Here is an 18,403-nt window from a genome sequence, read left to right as displayed (position 1 = left end):
TATATAATAGCTTCTCGGAGTAGATAATGTCCGTGGACAAATATCCGAGCATATTTTCGCGTCCAATGGAGACAGTTGTCATGTATATTAAGAAATTCGTTTAATAACTTCTATTTATGTTCATATTATTTATTGCGTTCGACGAACGAGAACGCATAGTATTCCCAGGGGATTTAAAATGTCCCGCGGTTATCGATCGCGGTCGATGCCATATGATTTCAGGGTTTGAACGTCATCTTGGAGTGGCTGCCTGCCTGGCTGGTTGGCTGGCTGCGTGGCACAAATGGCCTCGATCTCATGTGAGACTTTTTTGGCCGCCGGGAACTGGTAATGGCGAGTTGCGTGTCAAATCTACAAATCAAAGGTCTTGTTCTCATTCATAACATGGAGAAATTATTGCTTTGAGATTTAAAATAGAAAGGAAAAATACAAATCAATGTTCAGGTGGCCTCAGAATGGAAGATCAACGAGTACAGAGTCCTCAAACCATAACGATCGGTTGCACGTTTTCAAGTAAGTTAAGTTCTGAATATCGATCGCGGAGTTAAAGCAGTTTCCCGGACTTTAGAAAACAAAAATAGTAATATACATTATTGTATGGCCAGCTCTGTGAGCGGGCAAGATGAATGAAATCCTGCGCTGTGATTGGCTACCCGAGCGGGCAAGATGGAGCTATCTTGCCCGCTCGGGACTACCCGCCGTGTCCCGCAAGAAAAATTTCCCTAAAAGCCATATAGTAAATTCTTTATTGACCAAGCTTGTTCGGTCAAGATAACTGGATATTGACCTCGTTCTTTTTTTTTTGCGAGGTTATGGACCTCGACTCCGTCTCAGTCCATAAACACGCAAAAAAGAAGTTGGCCAATATCCAGCTATCTTGACCTCACACTTGTTCAATAACCCATATATATTACTTCGAAGTTGAATTTAACTTTTGGAACGATTGCAAACGCCACGGCCGATAAAATGAATGCAACAGTCGGAGACGTCGTCGGCAAAAACTCAAGCTTTCGCTTTAGTGTGAATAATTAATTCAGTCATGCTGCTGTGCAGTGAAGCGCGTTAGCAAAAATTTTGAACATCTTTTGCTTTTACATAGGTTTCTTCACCTCGGGTGAATAAAAATTCATTGTTATTGAGCTTGCTTTTGCATTTCTTTTCAATTGGTTCCGTGTATTTATGAATTTAGGAATTTAGGATTTAAAAGTGAACAGAAACTTATTGCACGCTGGATTGCTGCATATTTAATTTACGGCGACCTCCACGCGGTTTGCGTAGTTTATTCGGTTTCATTCAAATATATTTCTTGGAGTCTTATACAGCTATCACAGAACTGCTGAGAAAAGAACTAAGTGGCCACTAATTTAAGACGGTTGAAATACGATTGATCTGAAAAATTGGCTTGTTTTTGTCGCGTTTTTGATTTACAACTTTCATCTTTCATGCGCAGCACTGTAATGTTTCGTCACGCGACGAAGAAATTATTTCATTTCTTGTTTTCAAATTGGTTTTACTCGTGTCTTTCGCTTCTATTTTCCTTTGTTTTCTCAAATGTTGGCCGTTATATATAATGCAATAATGGAAACTTTTCGTTTTGTCCTCTGAAGTCAATGAGTTAAAACTTATTTCCCCTATTCAGTTTTCTCGGCTTCTGTTGGGCATTTTGTCGCACGGCAATGAAGTAATATAATTTCTTGTTTTCTTATCAGTTTTACACATCAGGTCGAGTTCTTTTTGTTCATATTTTTTTCAATATTTTAGCCCTTTATTTATTCAACTTTAAATAAGCGACGTCGACTTGAAACCTGATCTTGTGTGTGTGCTAGATTTACATACCAGTTTATGAACAGTGTGCCAAACACCTCATTTATCATGAATTTGTGTAAGTATTACAATTAAGTGTTCTTTTGGTGTAGAAGTGAACACTATTATTCAAAATATGTGTTTGTCATGAAAATCGACAAAAATAAATCGGGTTTCAAGAGTAATATTTATTCTGAAGACAGTATCCAAAGGTTTTAACTGTATTGACTCGAACGCACTCAGCTAATCCATGATTATTACTAGTATTATTTATATCAAGAGGGCACGGTAACGAATCCTACAATCTGATTGATTTTTTAGCGTGGTCCGGATTTTCCTATCTCTAACTTTGGTCTCGGTAACGTCTTCATATCGGGTGTTATCGTCGTGTTGATCAATTTTCGTGAGTAAACTAACTGTAATCGTCAACCTTTGCCCTTTTGTACACTTCCATCGACGATTTATCAACACAAGGCAGTGGCGGATCTAGGGCCCGGGCCCCCCTTATTTTGGGTAAAAAAAGAAGAAATCACAGAAAGAAGAAAAGCCGGCAAGGCAATCAAAACAAAACCTGGGTTCCCCTTAGCTCAAGGTCTGGATCTGCCGCTGCAATGTTATCTCTATTCACTTAAAAGTGGCGAGGAAAGTCACCGTAAGTAAATTCAAACAAGTGCTTTGTTTGTGAGAGTTGTTTTGTTGTTTGTAGGTCGGCACTGTGATGGTGCATCATCTTGTGTTTTTCTTGACCTACTATTTTCACTAAGAAACGGGTCAATTTCAGTCGAGGCTACCTCTCTGATCGTTGGTGTATTTGAGAGAGTTTCTGTTCAATGCACTTAATGAATTTTCTCGCTTTCTACTATTTAATTTACGGTGTAAAAGCCTGATTTCAAGTGATTCCCAACAACTGACAGAAATTGTTTTCGCAGTACAACTTCAAACTTTGCGCAAAATTTAAACATTTTCAAGACCTCGCTCGCCTCCATATCCTCGTGTCCACGTGACTTTAGTCACGCGGACAATTGGTCAATTGACGACGTTTGGTGCTACAGGAGAATCTTTGTTTACAATATTTGCCTCATTACCATAAGCGATACAGTTTCTGATGGAGCTACAAAGACATTAATAGTTAATATTGAAAGGGCACAGCAGGATTAACTGTCCCAAGGAATGCGTTGAATACGCGATGTTTTGAATACTTTTTGTGCGACGAGGGTTTACACGTAAAAGCTCAAAATTTTACAAAGAATGTATGGGCTCATTAGCGCTTTTGCCACACAGAAATTTTGATGTTTTTGACAGTCAATTTCTCCTCGAATATTACACCCAAAGAGCCAAAAATTTCCCCACTTACTAAGTTTCACAAGCTCTTAAAGTTTCTCTAGCAAAATCGTGTCTAGCATGATGCCTTCTATGCGGAAAGTCGTATGTTAATGACGAAAAATGTAAACAATGACGTCAGCAAAGATTCGCTTACTGATTTTGGAAATACGAGTTTCAACCACGCTGTACAGATTTAAGACACTTTCCTTATTGATTTTTCGCGGGGACTGGGATGGAGGGCGTGGAGACTACTCAAACGTTTGTAGCTATTTTTGACAGGCCGTTTTTAGCGTTTTATTTTGTTAGTGTCGGAGTCCTCGGTTCACGCAACTAACATGCGCTTAAATCAAATTTGACAACAAATAAGAGGCTGAAAATGCTGAAGTGACGGATTTCAGTCGCGCAAAAAAAAATCTAAAGATGACAATCAGTGGATTAAAGAACTAACTTCTAAGGTGCATTTTCTGCGAATTAGCAGACCGGTTTAACTGACAAAAAATTAATTGTTAGGTTTGTGATCAATATCTCCCTGTATATATACCACCATGGTCAGATCAGGGCATCAGGTCAGACCGAATTGGCTTCGTAATGCTTCCGAAAGTGTAACGTTTGTGTATCTCTTATTTTACATTTCAGGCTTAGCATGGGAGTAGCCCGTGTACATCCGGATGTACACAGTCTAAACTTTGAAGCAATCCGCGAATTCTGATCCGGAACTTATTCTCGTTGACTGGTTTTCGATTCTTCTGATATTAGTATCATTTCCATCCATGAAATATAACAACAAACAACAGATTTAAGCTTGAATTGTCTTAAACACAGAGCCGCGTGAACGTTCCTGAAATGGAAGACATGGAAAATCTAGGGATTGCAATGAGCCGATTTAAAACTATTGCATAATCTATACATTCCGAGAGGAAGAAAACAGGTATAACTTACAAAAGTTAATTAACAGCAGTGGCGGATCCAGACCTTGAGCTAAAGCGGGGGGGGGGGGCTGGTTTTTGTTTTTCTTGCTTGCCCTGCCGGGTTTTCGTCCTTCTGCGATTCTTTTTTTAACCAAAACAAGGTGGGGGGGGGGGGGGTGGCTGGGGGCCGGCCTCCCGTCCCCCTCCCCTAAATGCGCTACTTTTAACAATAAGGGTCGAATCGACCCTTGTCAAATTTTATCCGTAAAATTAACGGAGGTTAAAATGTATCCTGTCTAGTTGATCTAGTGTTACGCTTGCACTACACTTGTTTGGTTTGGCAGTGGATTTCTTCGCACAAGTGACACGAGACGGCCCAGGCATAGGGGCTTTGATTCACTATACGGATCTCCCAGCCAGTAAACAACATAGATATCTTCACGAAACACTAATCTATCCATTGCTATTTAATAAACTAAAATTGGTAAGTAATGTGGGCGGGTAGAAATTAATGTAAACCAGCACACCTAACAGGCGAAGAATGCTGTACACGGCATAGTTATCCAATGAGTGACTTATTTCGTGACTGCAAGAATCAAAGGCTATTTTTTGTAGGGAATTTGAATGAGAATTTGGCACGTTGCAGTACATAGGGATTTGACTTCACGTGAGAGTCAGTGCGAGAAAAAAATCACAGCAAAATCATCTTGGTAAACCTTTAGAAAAATGGCGGCTCTGTTGATCTGAAAAAAAAAGGCTGCCTAGAAATAGTGTGTAGATGAATAATATTGGAGAGAGCAACATTTTACTTTTTGTTACAATTACACACTTTAATGTTTAAGTTGTTCTATGAGTTGCCAAGCAACTGAGCGTATAAAAATTGGCTTTCAAACTCTATATTATTTCCTAAAACTATTCTTCCTTTAAGTCGGAGATGGCTACTCGTTTCTCCTGATGAGAATTTCAATCAAGTAGCCCCTTGAAGTAACAACTCAAACTCCCAAGATTGTACAATGGAGAAGGGATTTGATAGAAGCCTCCTTAGATTTTTGCAATTACAATTTACTTTGAAATCATTGTGACTTTTGTAAATAGCCTGAAGCTACCATAACCACAGCTAGAGGGCTTCTTGACGGGATTTTAGCGGCATTTACATATACGGCAGACAGAACACAACTTTTTCTAATTTACCCCTTAACAACATTCCCTAAAATCGCTGTAGGTAACATAATAGTTCCTTTTACAGCTGGCAAAGAACACGAATAATTGATGTTATAAAGGATACTGCCAATCCCCTCTCACACCATGATATGGCGTCTCCATAACACTCTAGGTGCTCAAAAGCACTTGCACCTACAATAAATAATTTAATATCAGGTCAAAAATACTATCTACAATGCGCAGGTGGAAACATCCAAGACCTGATTTATTCCTGTTAAAAGCCATATTCGTCATTTGGTATTAGAGTCGAAATAGCTTCAAATGAAGGTTCATGCGAGGGAATCTCGTTGAAAAGATATTAATGTCATTTGCATTTGAAGAGTTCGATACGATAGCTGTCGACTTAGCAAATTGAAGCACGTTTTTCATGCGTCTGTCCTGTTATTGATCATGAATTTCGTCATAACATTGTCAAAATAGCTGTGGATCCACGAGGTGATAGCCGAGTGGATCCGCAGACTGGCTACTTTGACAATGTTATGACGAAATTTATTGTCAATGACAAGACAGACGCATGAAAAACTGGCGTCAATTTGTTCTTTTACAATAATAAATTGTCAAATTCCGCTCAGCCGCTCTTGCTCCTCGCGTCAACATCGCATAAGTTATAAGTTCAGGCGTCTGTTTGCATCTTGACAAAGAAAATTAGCCAACGAGCGCGCGATAAGTTCTGCAGTTATTGTAAAATTCATGTTATAAATCAGTTGAGTTAAGGATTTTACCTGTTTCTATGGCCTTAATCAAAGTTGGTTCCAAATTGACGGCAGCCGTTGCATCATTAAGGGCCTCGTGGAAATTCCCTGAGTAGTAGAATTGAAAAAGACATTTCATGCACAGAAGACGAAGAAGTAGCGAAAAAGAAAAAGCGATAAGAGGTCACGAGATTGTAGAGATATGCAATGTGCGTGTCTTCTTTCAATGCTCAGACCCCTCTCAACTTAGTGGCACGCAACGGATCTGTTCCGATCCTTGAAATACGGATGACTACCGATAACTCAAACCTCCTTGGGGGCACATTATGGGGAGTCATCGGGTGATGGGAACAAACGACCGGGCAGTAGGAATAAAACTGTTGCGTTTTAATCAGGTTTAATACTGAGAAAGAGTAAAACTTGAACGATTCTTCGCCAACACAACCAAGTAAATTAGATCTGAGGGGAATAAAATAAGACAAGCTAAACAACAGACCAATAAGGTTTTGGATTACCATCGCGTGAAGCGAGCTGAATTGCAACATTTTTCAAAGGTCGTCTTAGATTGATAGTAGGGACATTCGAAATGCAATTAACATATTTTTTATGCAGCAGCATCACTTAGCATCTCTCTTGACTTGACAATTAAGTTTTTATTTCTATGGACTGATAGTTTTCCCCGGAAAGTTAGTTTCCCAATATAATCTGTTCAAATGATAGTTTCTATTATAATCTTGAAAGGCTGAACGCAAAGAAAGCAACAACTTCTTTTGATTGTTGGATAAATTTGAAAATGGCAAGATCAAAATCTTACCGAGATGGTAATAAGCTGTTGCCCTGTTGCTGTACAGCTTGGCATTCAGCTGGAAATCCTTACAGTTCACATGAATTCCTTCTGTGTAGAAGTATATCGCGTTACAAACTTCTTTTCTTGTGAATTCTTTGTCACCTTCTTCCTGATAGACTTCTGCTATCGCTGAAAAAGCAAAGCAGATTTGATTAATAACTTATTTTGTACGGCTAAGCATTGTTTAATTTGTTTCCCTTACATTGTCCATTTTCTTGCAGAGTGAGACAGGCCTTATGCGCCACTCTCGCGCAAGGAGTTAGGTGAACGAGGGGTGAACACAGGTATGAGCAGCTAACATTATGTATTACTAGATTTTATATCCGAGCCTAAATTAACCCTGAAAAACACGTCTGAATAAAATGCCATTTAAGTCTTTTCAGTTCTTTTCTGTGAAACAGTCTGTGAGTTGTGACTTTATTGCAGTAGTTACCATTTTTAACTAAATATCATTCTGTAAGTGTGTTATCAAAAAACACTTTAAGGCTTGTTTACAGTAGCGCCTAAGCATAACCCGACATACGCAGATGCAGTAACATGTTGATAATTAGCGACTTTTGTTTGGGAAAAGGCGCTAATTATCATCATATTGCTGCATCTGCGTATATCGGCTTTGTTATGGCAATGCGCTAGTGTAAACCAGCCTTTAGTCCACCCCAGTCTCGTTACACTACTACGAAGTGGAAGATAAAAGTGGTCAACGTGAACAGTTGTTTGTATCTCGGAGAAGCTTTACATGTAAGCCAAGTGGTTAATGATTTATTTTTTTTTATGAAGAAAAACAAGATATCAAATCACTGATTAACGACCTGATGTGCCCAGCTTTTGGGCCAAATTAAAATACAGTATAAGTGGTACTTTGATCAAATTTTTACCCCTTGAATTTTTAGGTTAATCATAAAATTCTACGAAAGATTATAAACACCGTTTACTGTATGCAGATATCTGCATTGGTTCTGGTGATATTTAAGTTCGAAAATGGGTGAACTTGCAAATGAGAGGACTGATGACGTCATACACTCAACCAAATATTACATTAAGTATATAAGTAGAGCTATCTCGGTCAATTTGCAGCAAAACCCATTGAAACTTGCTAAGCTATTAGTTCTACATGCAACACAGCTATGACTGTAATAAATTCAGTTCCCATGGAAACCCACTCTTTTCCAGTCCCCTCCAACCTAATTTCAATATTTTAGTGATTTTAGCTCGAAAAACGTTAAACAAGGCCATGAACTCCACCTAAGATATTTATATGCCTGCTAGATCATATTGATCAGGCACCATTGGCAAATATAATACAGAACGCTAAAGGTGGCCAGAATAGCCTTCAATATCGGGGAGGTCTGGAACCAGTATGTTGCCATGGTAACAAATATGTTAGGTTCATATTGTGGAGCACCTGTAGTAGAATCGTACTGCCAAGAATCAAACGTTACTGATTCAACCTAGCTGAGATATCTTTGTTCAGCACATTTGATCAAAATATGGTTGAATTTATGACGTCATCACTTAGCCAATTTGCATATCTCAAAAACTTGAATGTCTCTGGAACGAAAAGAGATATTTGAAAATAGTAAACAGGGTTTTTCCTCTCGCAAAGACTACTTGTCTAAGTTTTAAAAATGGCTTAAATAGGAAGGATGCGATTTTCTTCATAGTACCACTTTCATGTGACGTCACTAAAATTCAAACTACAAAACTATTGATCTTCCTGAGATTTTACTTTAACGATTTATAAGAGCAGCTGAAAACTAATATTCATACAAATTTTCGCTCCGAATGGGTTTTTGGTTTTGTGATACACTACGCTTGAATTTCTAAGCTTTTGCGTGACGCGGCATTTACATGACTACTTAGAGAGTGTTCATGATGGTTAAAAAAGTGACTTATTTCGGGGAATTTGGCTATCTGAACAGTTCATGTCTTAGAAAAAGTATTATTTTAATGTTTTAGAGTTCCTCGAGGGACAAATTCACGCTTTTGTAGCAAAACTCAGTGACAGATGTTTCTGTTGGTTTCCGGCCGCCATGTTGGTGCCCATACGGATGGGCACCAGCATGACGTCTCCATACAAATCTCTATAAATTTGGGTAAAAAATTTCTCCGCATATCTTGCATAAGAAAAATTGCTGTGACTAGAATCTTGGATAGAGTCTTTGAATATTTACTTTCTTTCATTTCCCAGATTCTGGACTTTATCTACTGAACGGTTTTGATTTTTATTTTGATGTATTCTGAATGGCGTGACACTGAAAACCAGCAATTGTACCCTTTTGGTACGCTTCAGCTTCGGCGATATGGCAGCCCGTTTGATCTCGTCAATAACTAATCAAAAAAATATTATTATTTTTTGTTATCCACGGGTTTCCCCGGCGATCCAACCGCTGACCGCGGAGCTTGGGTCGTTGGCCATTGGCCATTTCCGCATCTCCCATAATACACCTTGTTTGCCCCCCAAATTTCTCCATAACCTTTGCTTCCCATTTCTCCTGGGTGTTACAGTCGTCCCAAGAGAAACTGAAGACAATACTTATGCAAAATTTTGGGGGGCAAACAAAGTGTATTAAGGGGGATGTGGAAATGGCGAATGGCTCAAACTCCCACGAAAACTAACTAAACAGGTTCGATTTGGTGTAAAATTAATAGTGTATTATATAATAAACTAATCGGCATTCATTTTCTTACCTCTTAGAGTATCATCATCAAAATCAAGTTTTCCATCAGAAGGGCCTGGGCCTGGAGCTGGGCCTTGGGCTATGACTGATAATACGTCGGGAAAAGAAACTTCACTTTTTTATTCAAAAACTCTTTTATAGAGCGGTTTTCATTTGAGTGTTGAAAAATAATTGGTTTTGCATAACTATACGCTATACGATTGGCTGAAAAAACTTGTGCCACTTTCACAGCCAGTCAGAAGAGAAACCAAATCCAATCCTTATTCGCTCGCGCACGTTTTCCCGGGCTTCGCTTCAGTTACATGTTTTTACTTAGTTTTGATTGGTTCACCGGATTGTCTGTGATTGGCTAAGGTGATTACTTTGGTTTAGGTTTCATAACGATACTCAATTGAAAGCTGCTCTATTTCATAACTGCCAGCAATAACTGAAAACACAATAAACATTAATGACAATTAGTAACAAATAACGTTGCAAAACAGCAAAATAGTGCAGTAAAAAAAAAGGTCTTGGGTCTGTCTTTTGTCTTGTTTTGTCTTATTACATCTTAAGCAATTTTTCTTTTTTACCGTTTCGAGGTATTAAGGGCATCCAAGCCTCATAAATTACCAGGGGATGATATTAGATTTCCATAGTCTGCATTGTAGACCTTGTTCAATACTAACTACTTAATAACCGAGGATGAGGTCGTTACGGGAAAATCTCAAACTGAGGCCTTGCCGTATTGACCGAGCGATAGCGAGGTCAATACGGTAGGCCGAGGTTTGAGATTTTCCCGTAACGACCTCATCCTCGGTTATTAAGTTGTTTATTATATGGCTCATGAATTTAATAAAGAAAAGAAAAAAATTATTCGAGCGGAAGTCGTCAATTTACACCCGGCGATGCGCGCGTTTACCGATTCATTCATCGTCTCAAACCCAGGGCAAAACTACACAGTCAGTGACCTTTACGTATTCTGTGAAAAACACATTTCTTTACGGGGAAAAATGATTGTCACAGCCTGAACAAGGTATTTTAGTACCGTGGTGCCACAACTTGATGGGGGAGTTTTCCGACTTTTGTGGCGAAACGTCAACGCATATAGAAAAGACAGAAAGTGCTTCAAAATAGTCCAAACCAAGGGTCTTTCGGTGATAGAAAATACTAATGCTTCAGAATGTACTGCTCAGAATAACTCGATCTCCGCATCGCTTTGGACAACATATCTTCGCCTTCTTGATTCTGGGATTTATGGATGAACTTTTCAAGCCTTGTGAACGTCTAAAACTACCTGCAGTTATCAGAAACAGTGCTACCGACAGAAACCGCCCGATTGTTTATATTTGATGATCCTGGAAGCTGATTTACACTTGCTTGTGTTAAAGCGAGGGAATCTATTTGATAAGAACTGTTGCGGAGTTCAATATTTCAGTAATTGTTGTGACTAAGATGATGACTTATAAGTTTCTTAGTGGTGTTCTGCTCAGGATGCATGACAGATCTGCCGATGGTGTTTTTCACTTAGCGATTTTAGCTTTACCAGACTCGGTAAACTTCGATTGTTTTTCACCAGTTCCCGCCAAGGTTCCGGCTGGTTAGTCAAAAACGACTTCCATATAATTTTGTTAAGGAAAATTCTCTAAACTTTTAGCAACTCGGATTAAATTTACTTTCTCTTACTGTTTTTAATCGGCTTTCATCGTTTCAATGCGCTTGAATTTTCAGAGCCGCGCTCTTCCTAATTTGCATAATCCGTAATCGGCCCGTGGGCATTACGGCTGCATAATGACCGTTCAGATCTCGTTGTTAGCCAATCAGAACGCGCGTTATATCGACCACAAGCGAAAGCCATATAATAAAAGATAACATTGCGCTTCAAATTCCACGACTACTTTAAAACCAGTTAGTTTGCTTTAAAATATTTGATACGTTTACACCAGCCGCACACTGAAATTGATGATAAATACTCCATTTCTTACAAAGGTATTTCCAGCTTTGCCTTCTTACCTGCTAAAACATCTTCATCAAAATTCACCTTTGCTTCACGTGACTTGATTTCACTTTCCGCCATGACTAAAATACAAAAGAAAAAAATATTCCTATTCTTTTTGTTCACATTATCGAATCTAGCCATATTAGTCTTTTTCTAAACCTCACTACCAAACACCATTTATGAACATGACTGTCTTGAACTTGCTTAAAGTCAAACAATCCCGTTTCGATTAACTTCCATGGCAGCAGCCCGCCAGACTAAGTCAATTACAAAGTTTTTTATTTACTTCTTAAGAGCGTGGACAAAGGAAACAATTCTAGAGCGCTGATTTCTACAATAGTAAAAATAGGTCAGGCGATAGGCGGTGCACCTAGTATTTAAAACATCGATGTGCCTCGTGACCATACGAAAGGATGACCGTAGTACACGTGACAGAACGTTCTATAAGAGAACGATGAAAGTTTTCATTAGAGCCGTCAAATAATTGTATTTAGCCTTTGGCAGAAAGGCCAAGTTTTGAATGTAACGGTTGCCTGACTTGCATAGAAGTCACAAGTAAGAGTTACTGAACTAAGCTGGCCGTTTTTAAACACAAAACCGAAATAGAAGTTACTTTTACCTTGATTCATAACATTTACATCGGCATGGACAATCAGGCGTAAAAGAGGTAAGATTAAAGAAAGAAGTCAAAACGTATTTCTTCGAACACGCAGAAAGTTTGCACCAGCGCCCCCCCCCCCCACAAATTCAGAAAAAATGGTTGACTAAACGTTTTGCATATGCATTCTTAATACCGGCGAAGGAGACTGCAATTCTGCACTTTCGCTGTCGTCCGTTGTATATTTGTTTTATCCCGACAGAGGGTTCAAATCAGAGAGCTAAGCAATAATCATATAGAATAACTACCTCAGGCCTTCAGCTGGGCTAAACAGAAAACTATAATTCAGATGACTCGCTAGCCTATGGAGAAAAAGTCACAGCAATTACTGCACGGGTCCTTGAGAAACACTGAAGGAGCTTGAGTTTCGGAATCTTCGAAACTTCTGCAAAACTTACGTTACCACGCATTGTAAAACGACTGAATGTGAAACCAAAAGTTTAATACAAATAATCAAATAGGGGTTTTTCTCTCATTCCATGAAAGATCAGCACATCTGGCTCGTGACCTAAGGTGGCGTGTACACGTGATGAATAGTGTATGAGAAAGGATTCGACAAGTCGCCTGTATGTTACTTACTTGATCACCTGGTATTTTTTGTTAGTTTTTCATCTTTGATTACGAATACAACTTTATGCACAAGTGTTTAAACACTAAATGACTATAAGCTATGTCAATCCGTGACACATCCTGTCTAGTTCCCCTTGTTCTCCTTTCCCCACCCTGCTCAGAAGAGCTGTAGAGACAGTTTCCTCGCAGGCTACTTCGCGAATATCACGAAAGCCCCTACAACAGCGGAAGTCTATCACAGGTTACTGCTCTCGTTCAGACATTTTCTTTTTTACTCTTGATTAGTTTCAAGGATTTATGTCGTAACAATGAGCAATTCTCAGTCACCAGCGAGTAAAGTCATCAACAAAGTACACATTAACACCGCTAAAAGTCGGCTGATACGACATAGCTCGACTAAAATCACCTAACTTGCCTCCTTCCCCTTTGAAAAACACACAGTCGCCCTTCGAAAAATGACTACGAAACAATTGAATCATCGGCTATAAAGTTGAGGCCGGAAAGCACGTTTGATACGGGAAGTTGAATGACCTTCAATAAACTTCAGTGATATCAAGTGATTAGTGTCGCAATTTCTGGATATTTTATACATCTGACTGAGTAACGTTGAGAAAAAACAACACACAACAGCAGCATTTTGAAATATTAAGCAAAATTTGAATACTTCATTCCCCACGAGAAACCAGATCTAAGATACAGACAATGCATATGTATTCAAAATGCGTCAACAAAGATTATACATCTATTATGTATCTAATACGTACCTCAGCTCAGACCTTCACCTCAGCTGATTGGTTTCATGTGACTTCCTCGCCTATGGAGAACAGATTACAGCAATTACTAGACGAGTCGTAGAGAAACATTGGAAAAGTCTGAGTTTCTGAATCCACTAGGCCCGTACCGTGTATAGAAAATGACTGAAAGCAAAACCAAAAGTTGAATTACAAATAATCAAATAGGGGTTTTTCCCTCATTCCATGAAAGATCAGCGCATCTGGCTCGTGACCTCATAGTATTAATCTGGCTTGTACACGTGATAAACAGTGTAAAAGAAAGGATTCGAAAATTCGCCTGTATAATGACTAATTACTTGATTACTTGGTATTTTGTGTTAGTTTTTCATCTTTGATTACGAATACAACTTTATTGCGCAAGCAATTAAACACCAAATGACTATCAGCTATGTCAATCCATGACACATCCTGTCTAGTTCTCCTGATGCTCTCCCTTACCCCACCCTGCTCAGAAGAGCTGTAAACACAGTTTCTTCGCCAGCTACTTCGCGAATATCACAAAAACCCCTACAACAGCGGAAGTCTATCACAGGTTACTGCTCTCGTTCAGACATTTTCTTTTTCACTCTTGATTAGTTTCAAGGATTTATGTCGTAACAATGAGCAATTCTCAGTCACCAGCGAGTAAAGTCATCAACAAAGTACACATTAACACCGCTAAAAGTCGGCTGATACGACATAGCTCGACTAAAATCACCTAACTTGCCTCCTTCCCCTTTGAAAAACACACAGTCGCCCTTCGAAAAATGACTACGAAACAATTGAATCATCGGCTATAAAGTTGAGGCCGGAAAGCACGTTTGATACGGGAAGTTGAATGACCTTCAATAAACTTCAGTGATATCAAGTGATCAGCGTCGCAATTTCTGGATATTTTATACATATGACTGAGTAACGTTGAGAAAAAACCACACACAACAGCAGCATTTTGAAATGTTAAGCAAAATTTGAATACTTCATTCCCCACGAGAAACCAGATCTAAGATACAGACAATGCATATGTATTCAAAATGCGTCAACAAAGACTATGCATCTATTATGTATCTAATACGTACCTCAGCTCAGACCTTCACCTCAGCACCCCATCCTGCTCAGAAGAGCTGTAAACACAGTTTCTTCGCCAGCTACTTCGCGAATATCACAAAAACCCCTCCAACAGCGGAAGTCTATCACAGGTTACTGTTCTCGTTCAGACATTTCTTTTTCACACTTGATTGCTTTTAAGGATTAATATCGTGACAATGAGCAATTTTCTGTCACCAGCGAGTAACGTCATCAACAAAACACACATTAACACCGCTAAAAGTCAGAGATGACATAGGTCCACTAAAATCACCTAACTTGCCTCCTTCCCCTTTGAAACACACACAGTTAAAAGTGAATACTAAACAATTGAATATTAGGGTATAAAGTTGAGGCCGGAAAGCACGTTTGATACGGGAAGTTGAATGACCTTTAATCAACTGTAGTGATATCAAGTGGTCAGTGCCTCAATTTCTGGATATTTTATAGAAATGACTGAGTAACGTTGAGAAAAACACATACAACATCAGCATTTTTAAATATTGAGCAAAATTTTAATGCTTTACTCCTCACGAGAAATCAGATCTACAATAAAGACAATGCATATGGATTCAAAATGCGTCAACAAAGATTATGCATCGATTCTGTATCGAATACGTACCTCGGCTCAGACCTTCACCTCAGCTGATCAGCCAGAAAACTATGATTGAGATGATCTGAGATGACTTGCTAGCCTATGAAGAATAGATTACAGCATACACGAGTGGTTGAGAAACATTGGAAAAGTCTGAGTTTCTGAATCGACTAGGCCCTTACCGTGTATAAAAAATGACTGAAAGCGAAACCAAACGTTTTAAGTACAAATCAGTAATCCCGCAATGATGAACGAATTACACAACATGGACCTTCCTCTGCTTCTCCCCCTGAACCAAGTTCAGATCTACGAACTGAACTTAACGATACCAAAGTGCCTACGAATGGATGTTGAGCGCGGCGAGCAGACGTAAATGTCTTGTTTACCCAATGAAAGCCATCACAATAAACTCTGAGCTTGCATCGAGATGCTTGTCCGGGCGTAAAGGAGCGTTTGATTAATCAATCTAAAACAGATCTTAAGGAATAAAACCCAGATGATCTGGAATACTTGTCTGAGTATGTCATTGGCAGTGGGAGCCACGTGCAGTATTATCATGCTCGGCAATTGAAGTTATTGTGTAGAAAATATCGCGCAATTACACAGCCGAGGTCAAAAAAAAAAAACAAGAAGATCTGTTAGATCTTATAACCGCGCTTTAAAAATGAAACGGTTCGCTTAGCACTACCGTCGGAACGCAGTGCACATTCCAAAGCAGTCATTGATGATTCTTTTCTTACTGTAGACATCACATCACTTGATCAACACAAACTGTATTATTGCACCATCAGTGGTAGCCGTTGACAAATCTCCGATGACGTAATGGTCTTCATCTAGAACTTTCTTCGGGATATGTATGGGCATTAACGATATGAACGACACAATAATAACACTATTAACAACAGCTTTCTTTCTTAAAAGCCATGATTAAATTTGATTGGTGTTTTCCACGAGTAAAGGGCTAGCAAAGTAGTCACACAAGTCATAAAAAAAACCCTATCCCGACCGATGTATCGATTTTGGTCACTTCAGTGACCACAGATCGAAAACGTGACAGAAAATTGGCGTTACTTTTGATTCTCACCAAATTTGTCATATCCCCCCTCGGGAGAATTTTGTTAACTTAGCTAATTTAGTATGCAAGCCACCGTAATGGCGGTCACCGTCGACGAAATGTTTATTTGCTCAAAATTGGGGCAAAATCTTTCGGAGATGCAAGTCACGACATTTGTAAGGATACAGAAAGTAATTTGGGACCGGTTGCTGGCTTCTAAGGCTGAATTTATCCAGAAGTAAGCTGTATTTTCGCTTTCGTGCCGAAAGCCATGCGATGAAATATTATCGGCTTGTTCTGCTGTCTTGTTCTGTTTTTCTCTTGGTCTTTTTTTTGTAGCCCGCCGAGGCCAGTCTTTCGTCTAAATGAGTTGAAAAAAGTTCGAAAAAGATGTTCCCATTCAAGTTTAAGCTCTCAGGCGATAATTCTGGAGTATTTTGGCTGAAATGTCGGCTTTGTTATGTTCGTGTTTTTCGGTTGCTATGGGCGACCGTTGGTTCCTTTGTTAGGTCAAGTCTGGGGAGTGAGGTCACAAAAAAATTCTAAATAATTCTGGTTTTGTTCGATTTCGCTGAAATTTTAACACGATAAAGCTGGATTGTTAAGGAATAGATTTACCGTCTGCCGATGTGTGGTAGCTATTAACGCTGAAGTGTTATATCGCTTCGAAGTCAGGGTTTTGAAGAGATTTTTTTGCAACGTGTGGGTTCGGCGTGATTTTGTAATCGGAGGTTTCGGTTCACCCCGAGGGAAAAAATATCCGGAAAAGGTCATTTCATCGACGATTCAAAGGAATATAAATATGTATATGTTCCGAGCTAAATTTCTGCTGAAAAAATATAATTTTTGACGAGCGCTGGGTTTTTAATTTTTTCCCGCGAAAGGTGAGATTTATTAATGTTTCAACAGCTTTTGGCGAGTAAACATCACAGGTTGCGTGACTCAAAATTTGGCCGAGTGGAAGCTTGGGTCTGCTCGCACAGAAGTCGAACAAGAAGATCTCTTAGATCTTATAACCGCGCTTTAAAAATGAAACGGTTCGCTTAGCACTACCGTCGGAACGCAGTGCACATTCCAAAGCAGTCATTGATGATTCTTTTCTTACTGTAGACATCACATCACTTGATCAACACAAACTGTATTATTGCACCATCAGTGGTAGCCGTTGACAAATCTCCGATGACGTAATGGTCTTCATCTAGAACTTTCTTCGGGATATGTATGGGCATTAACGATATGAACGACACAATAATAACACTATTAACAACAGCTTTCTTTCTTAAAAGCCATGATTAAATTTGATTGGTGTTTTCCACGAGTAAAGGGCTAGCAAAGTAGTCACACAAGTCATAAAAAAAACCCTATCCCGACCGATGTATCGATTTTGGTCACTTCAGTGACCACAGATTGAAAACGTGACAGAAAATTGGCGTTACTTTTGATTCTCACCAAATTTGTCATATCCCCCCTCGGGAGAATTTTGTTAACTTAGCTAATTTAGTATGCAAGCCACCGTAATGGCGGTCACCGTCGACGAAATGTTTATTTGCTCAAAATTGGGGCAAAATCTTTCGGAGATGCAAGTCACGACATTTGTAAGGATACAGAAAGTAATTTGGGACCGGTTGCTGGCTTCTAAGGCTGAATTTATCCAGAAGTAAGCTGTATTTTCGCTTTCGTGCCGAAAGCCATGCGATGAAATATTATCGGCTTGTTCTGCTGTCTTGTTCTGTTTTTCTCTTGGTCTTTTTTTTGTAGCCCGCCGAGGCCAGTCTTTCGTCTAAATGAGTTGAAAAAAGTTCGAAAAAGATGTTCCCATTTAAGTTTAAGCTCTCAGGCGATAATTCTGGAGTATTTTGGCTGAAATGTCGGCTTTGTTATGTTGGTGTTTTTCGGTTGCTATGGGCGACCGTTGGTTCCTTTGTTAGGTCAAGTCTGGGGAGTGAGGTCACAAAAAAATTCTAAATAATTCTGGTTTTGTTCGATTTCGCTGAAATTTTAACACGATAAAGCTGGATTGTTAAGGAATAGATTTACCGTCTGCCGATGTGTGGTAGCTATTAACGCTGAAGTGTTATATCGCTTCGAAGTCAGGGTTTTGAAGAGATTTTTTTGCAACGTGTGGGTTCGGCGTGATTTTGTAATCGGAGGTTTCGGTTCACCCCGAGGGAAAAAATATCCGGAAAAGGTCATTTCATCGACGATTCAAAGGAATATAAATAT

General features: G+C 39.2%; 1 protein-coding gene across 3 annotated transcripts in view; it reads right to left on the bottom strand.

The window, feature by feature from the left end:
* The window catches only part of LOC145481141 (uncharacterized), a 37,293-nt gene extending 19,308 nt beyond the window's left edge, over positions 1–17,985 (bottom strand). The window contains exons 1-10 of one of the 3 annotated variants that reach the window (XM_081459542.1): positions 15,309–17,985; positions 15,154–15,226; positions 14,525–14,686; positions 13,440–13,489; positions 12,354–12,407; positions 11,462–11,527; positions 9,483–9,557; positions 6,762–6,923; positions 5,978–6,055; positions 5,320–5,387 (exon numbers count right to left, since the gene is read on the bottom strand). In XM_081459542.1, coding sequence (XP_081315668.1) covers positions 5,320–5,387; positions 5,978–6,055; positions 6,762–6,923; positions 9,483–9,557; positions 11,462–11,525 — 447 coding nt within the window. In that variant the 5' untranslated portion in view covers positions 11,526–11,527; positions 12,354–12,407; positions 13,440–13,489; ... (1 more) ...; positions 15,154–15,226; positions 15,309–17,985. The other 2 variants (XM_081459541.1, XM_081459543.1) reach the window with 2 other exon arrangements.
* Between the last annotated feature and the right edge of the window lie 418 nt (positions 17,986–18,403).

The sequence above is a fragment of the Orbicella franksi genome, chromosome 3 (assembly GCF_964199315.1).
Source record: "Orbicella franksi chromosome 3, jaOrbFran1.1, whole genome shotgun sequence".
In the NCBI taxonomy this organism is placed as follows: domain Eukaryota; kingdom Metazoa; phylum Cnidaria; class Anthozoa; order Scleractinia; family Merulinidae; genus Orbicella; species Orbicella franksi.
This window is presented reverse-complemented; position numbering and strand designations above follow the sequence as displayed.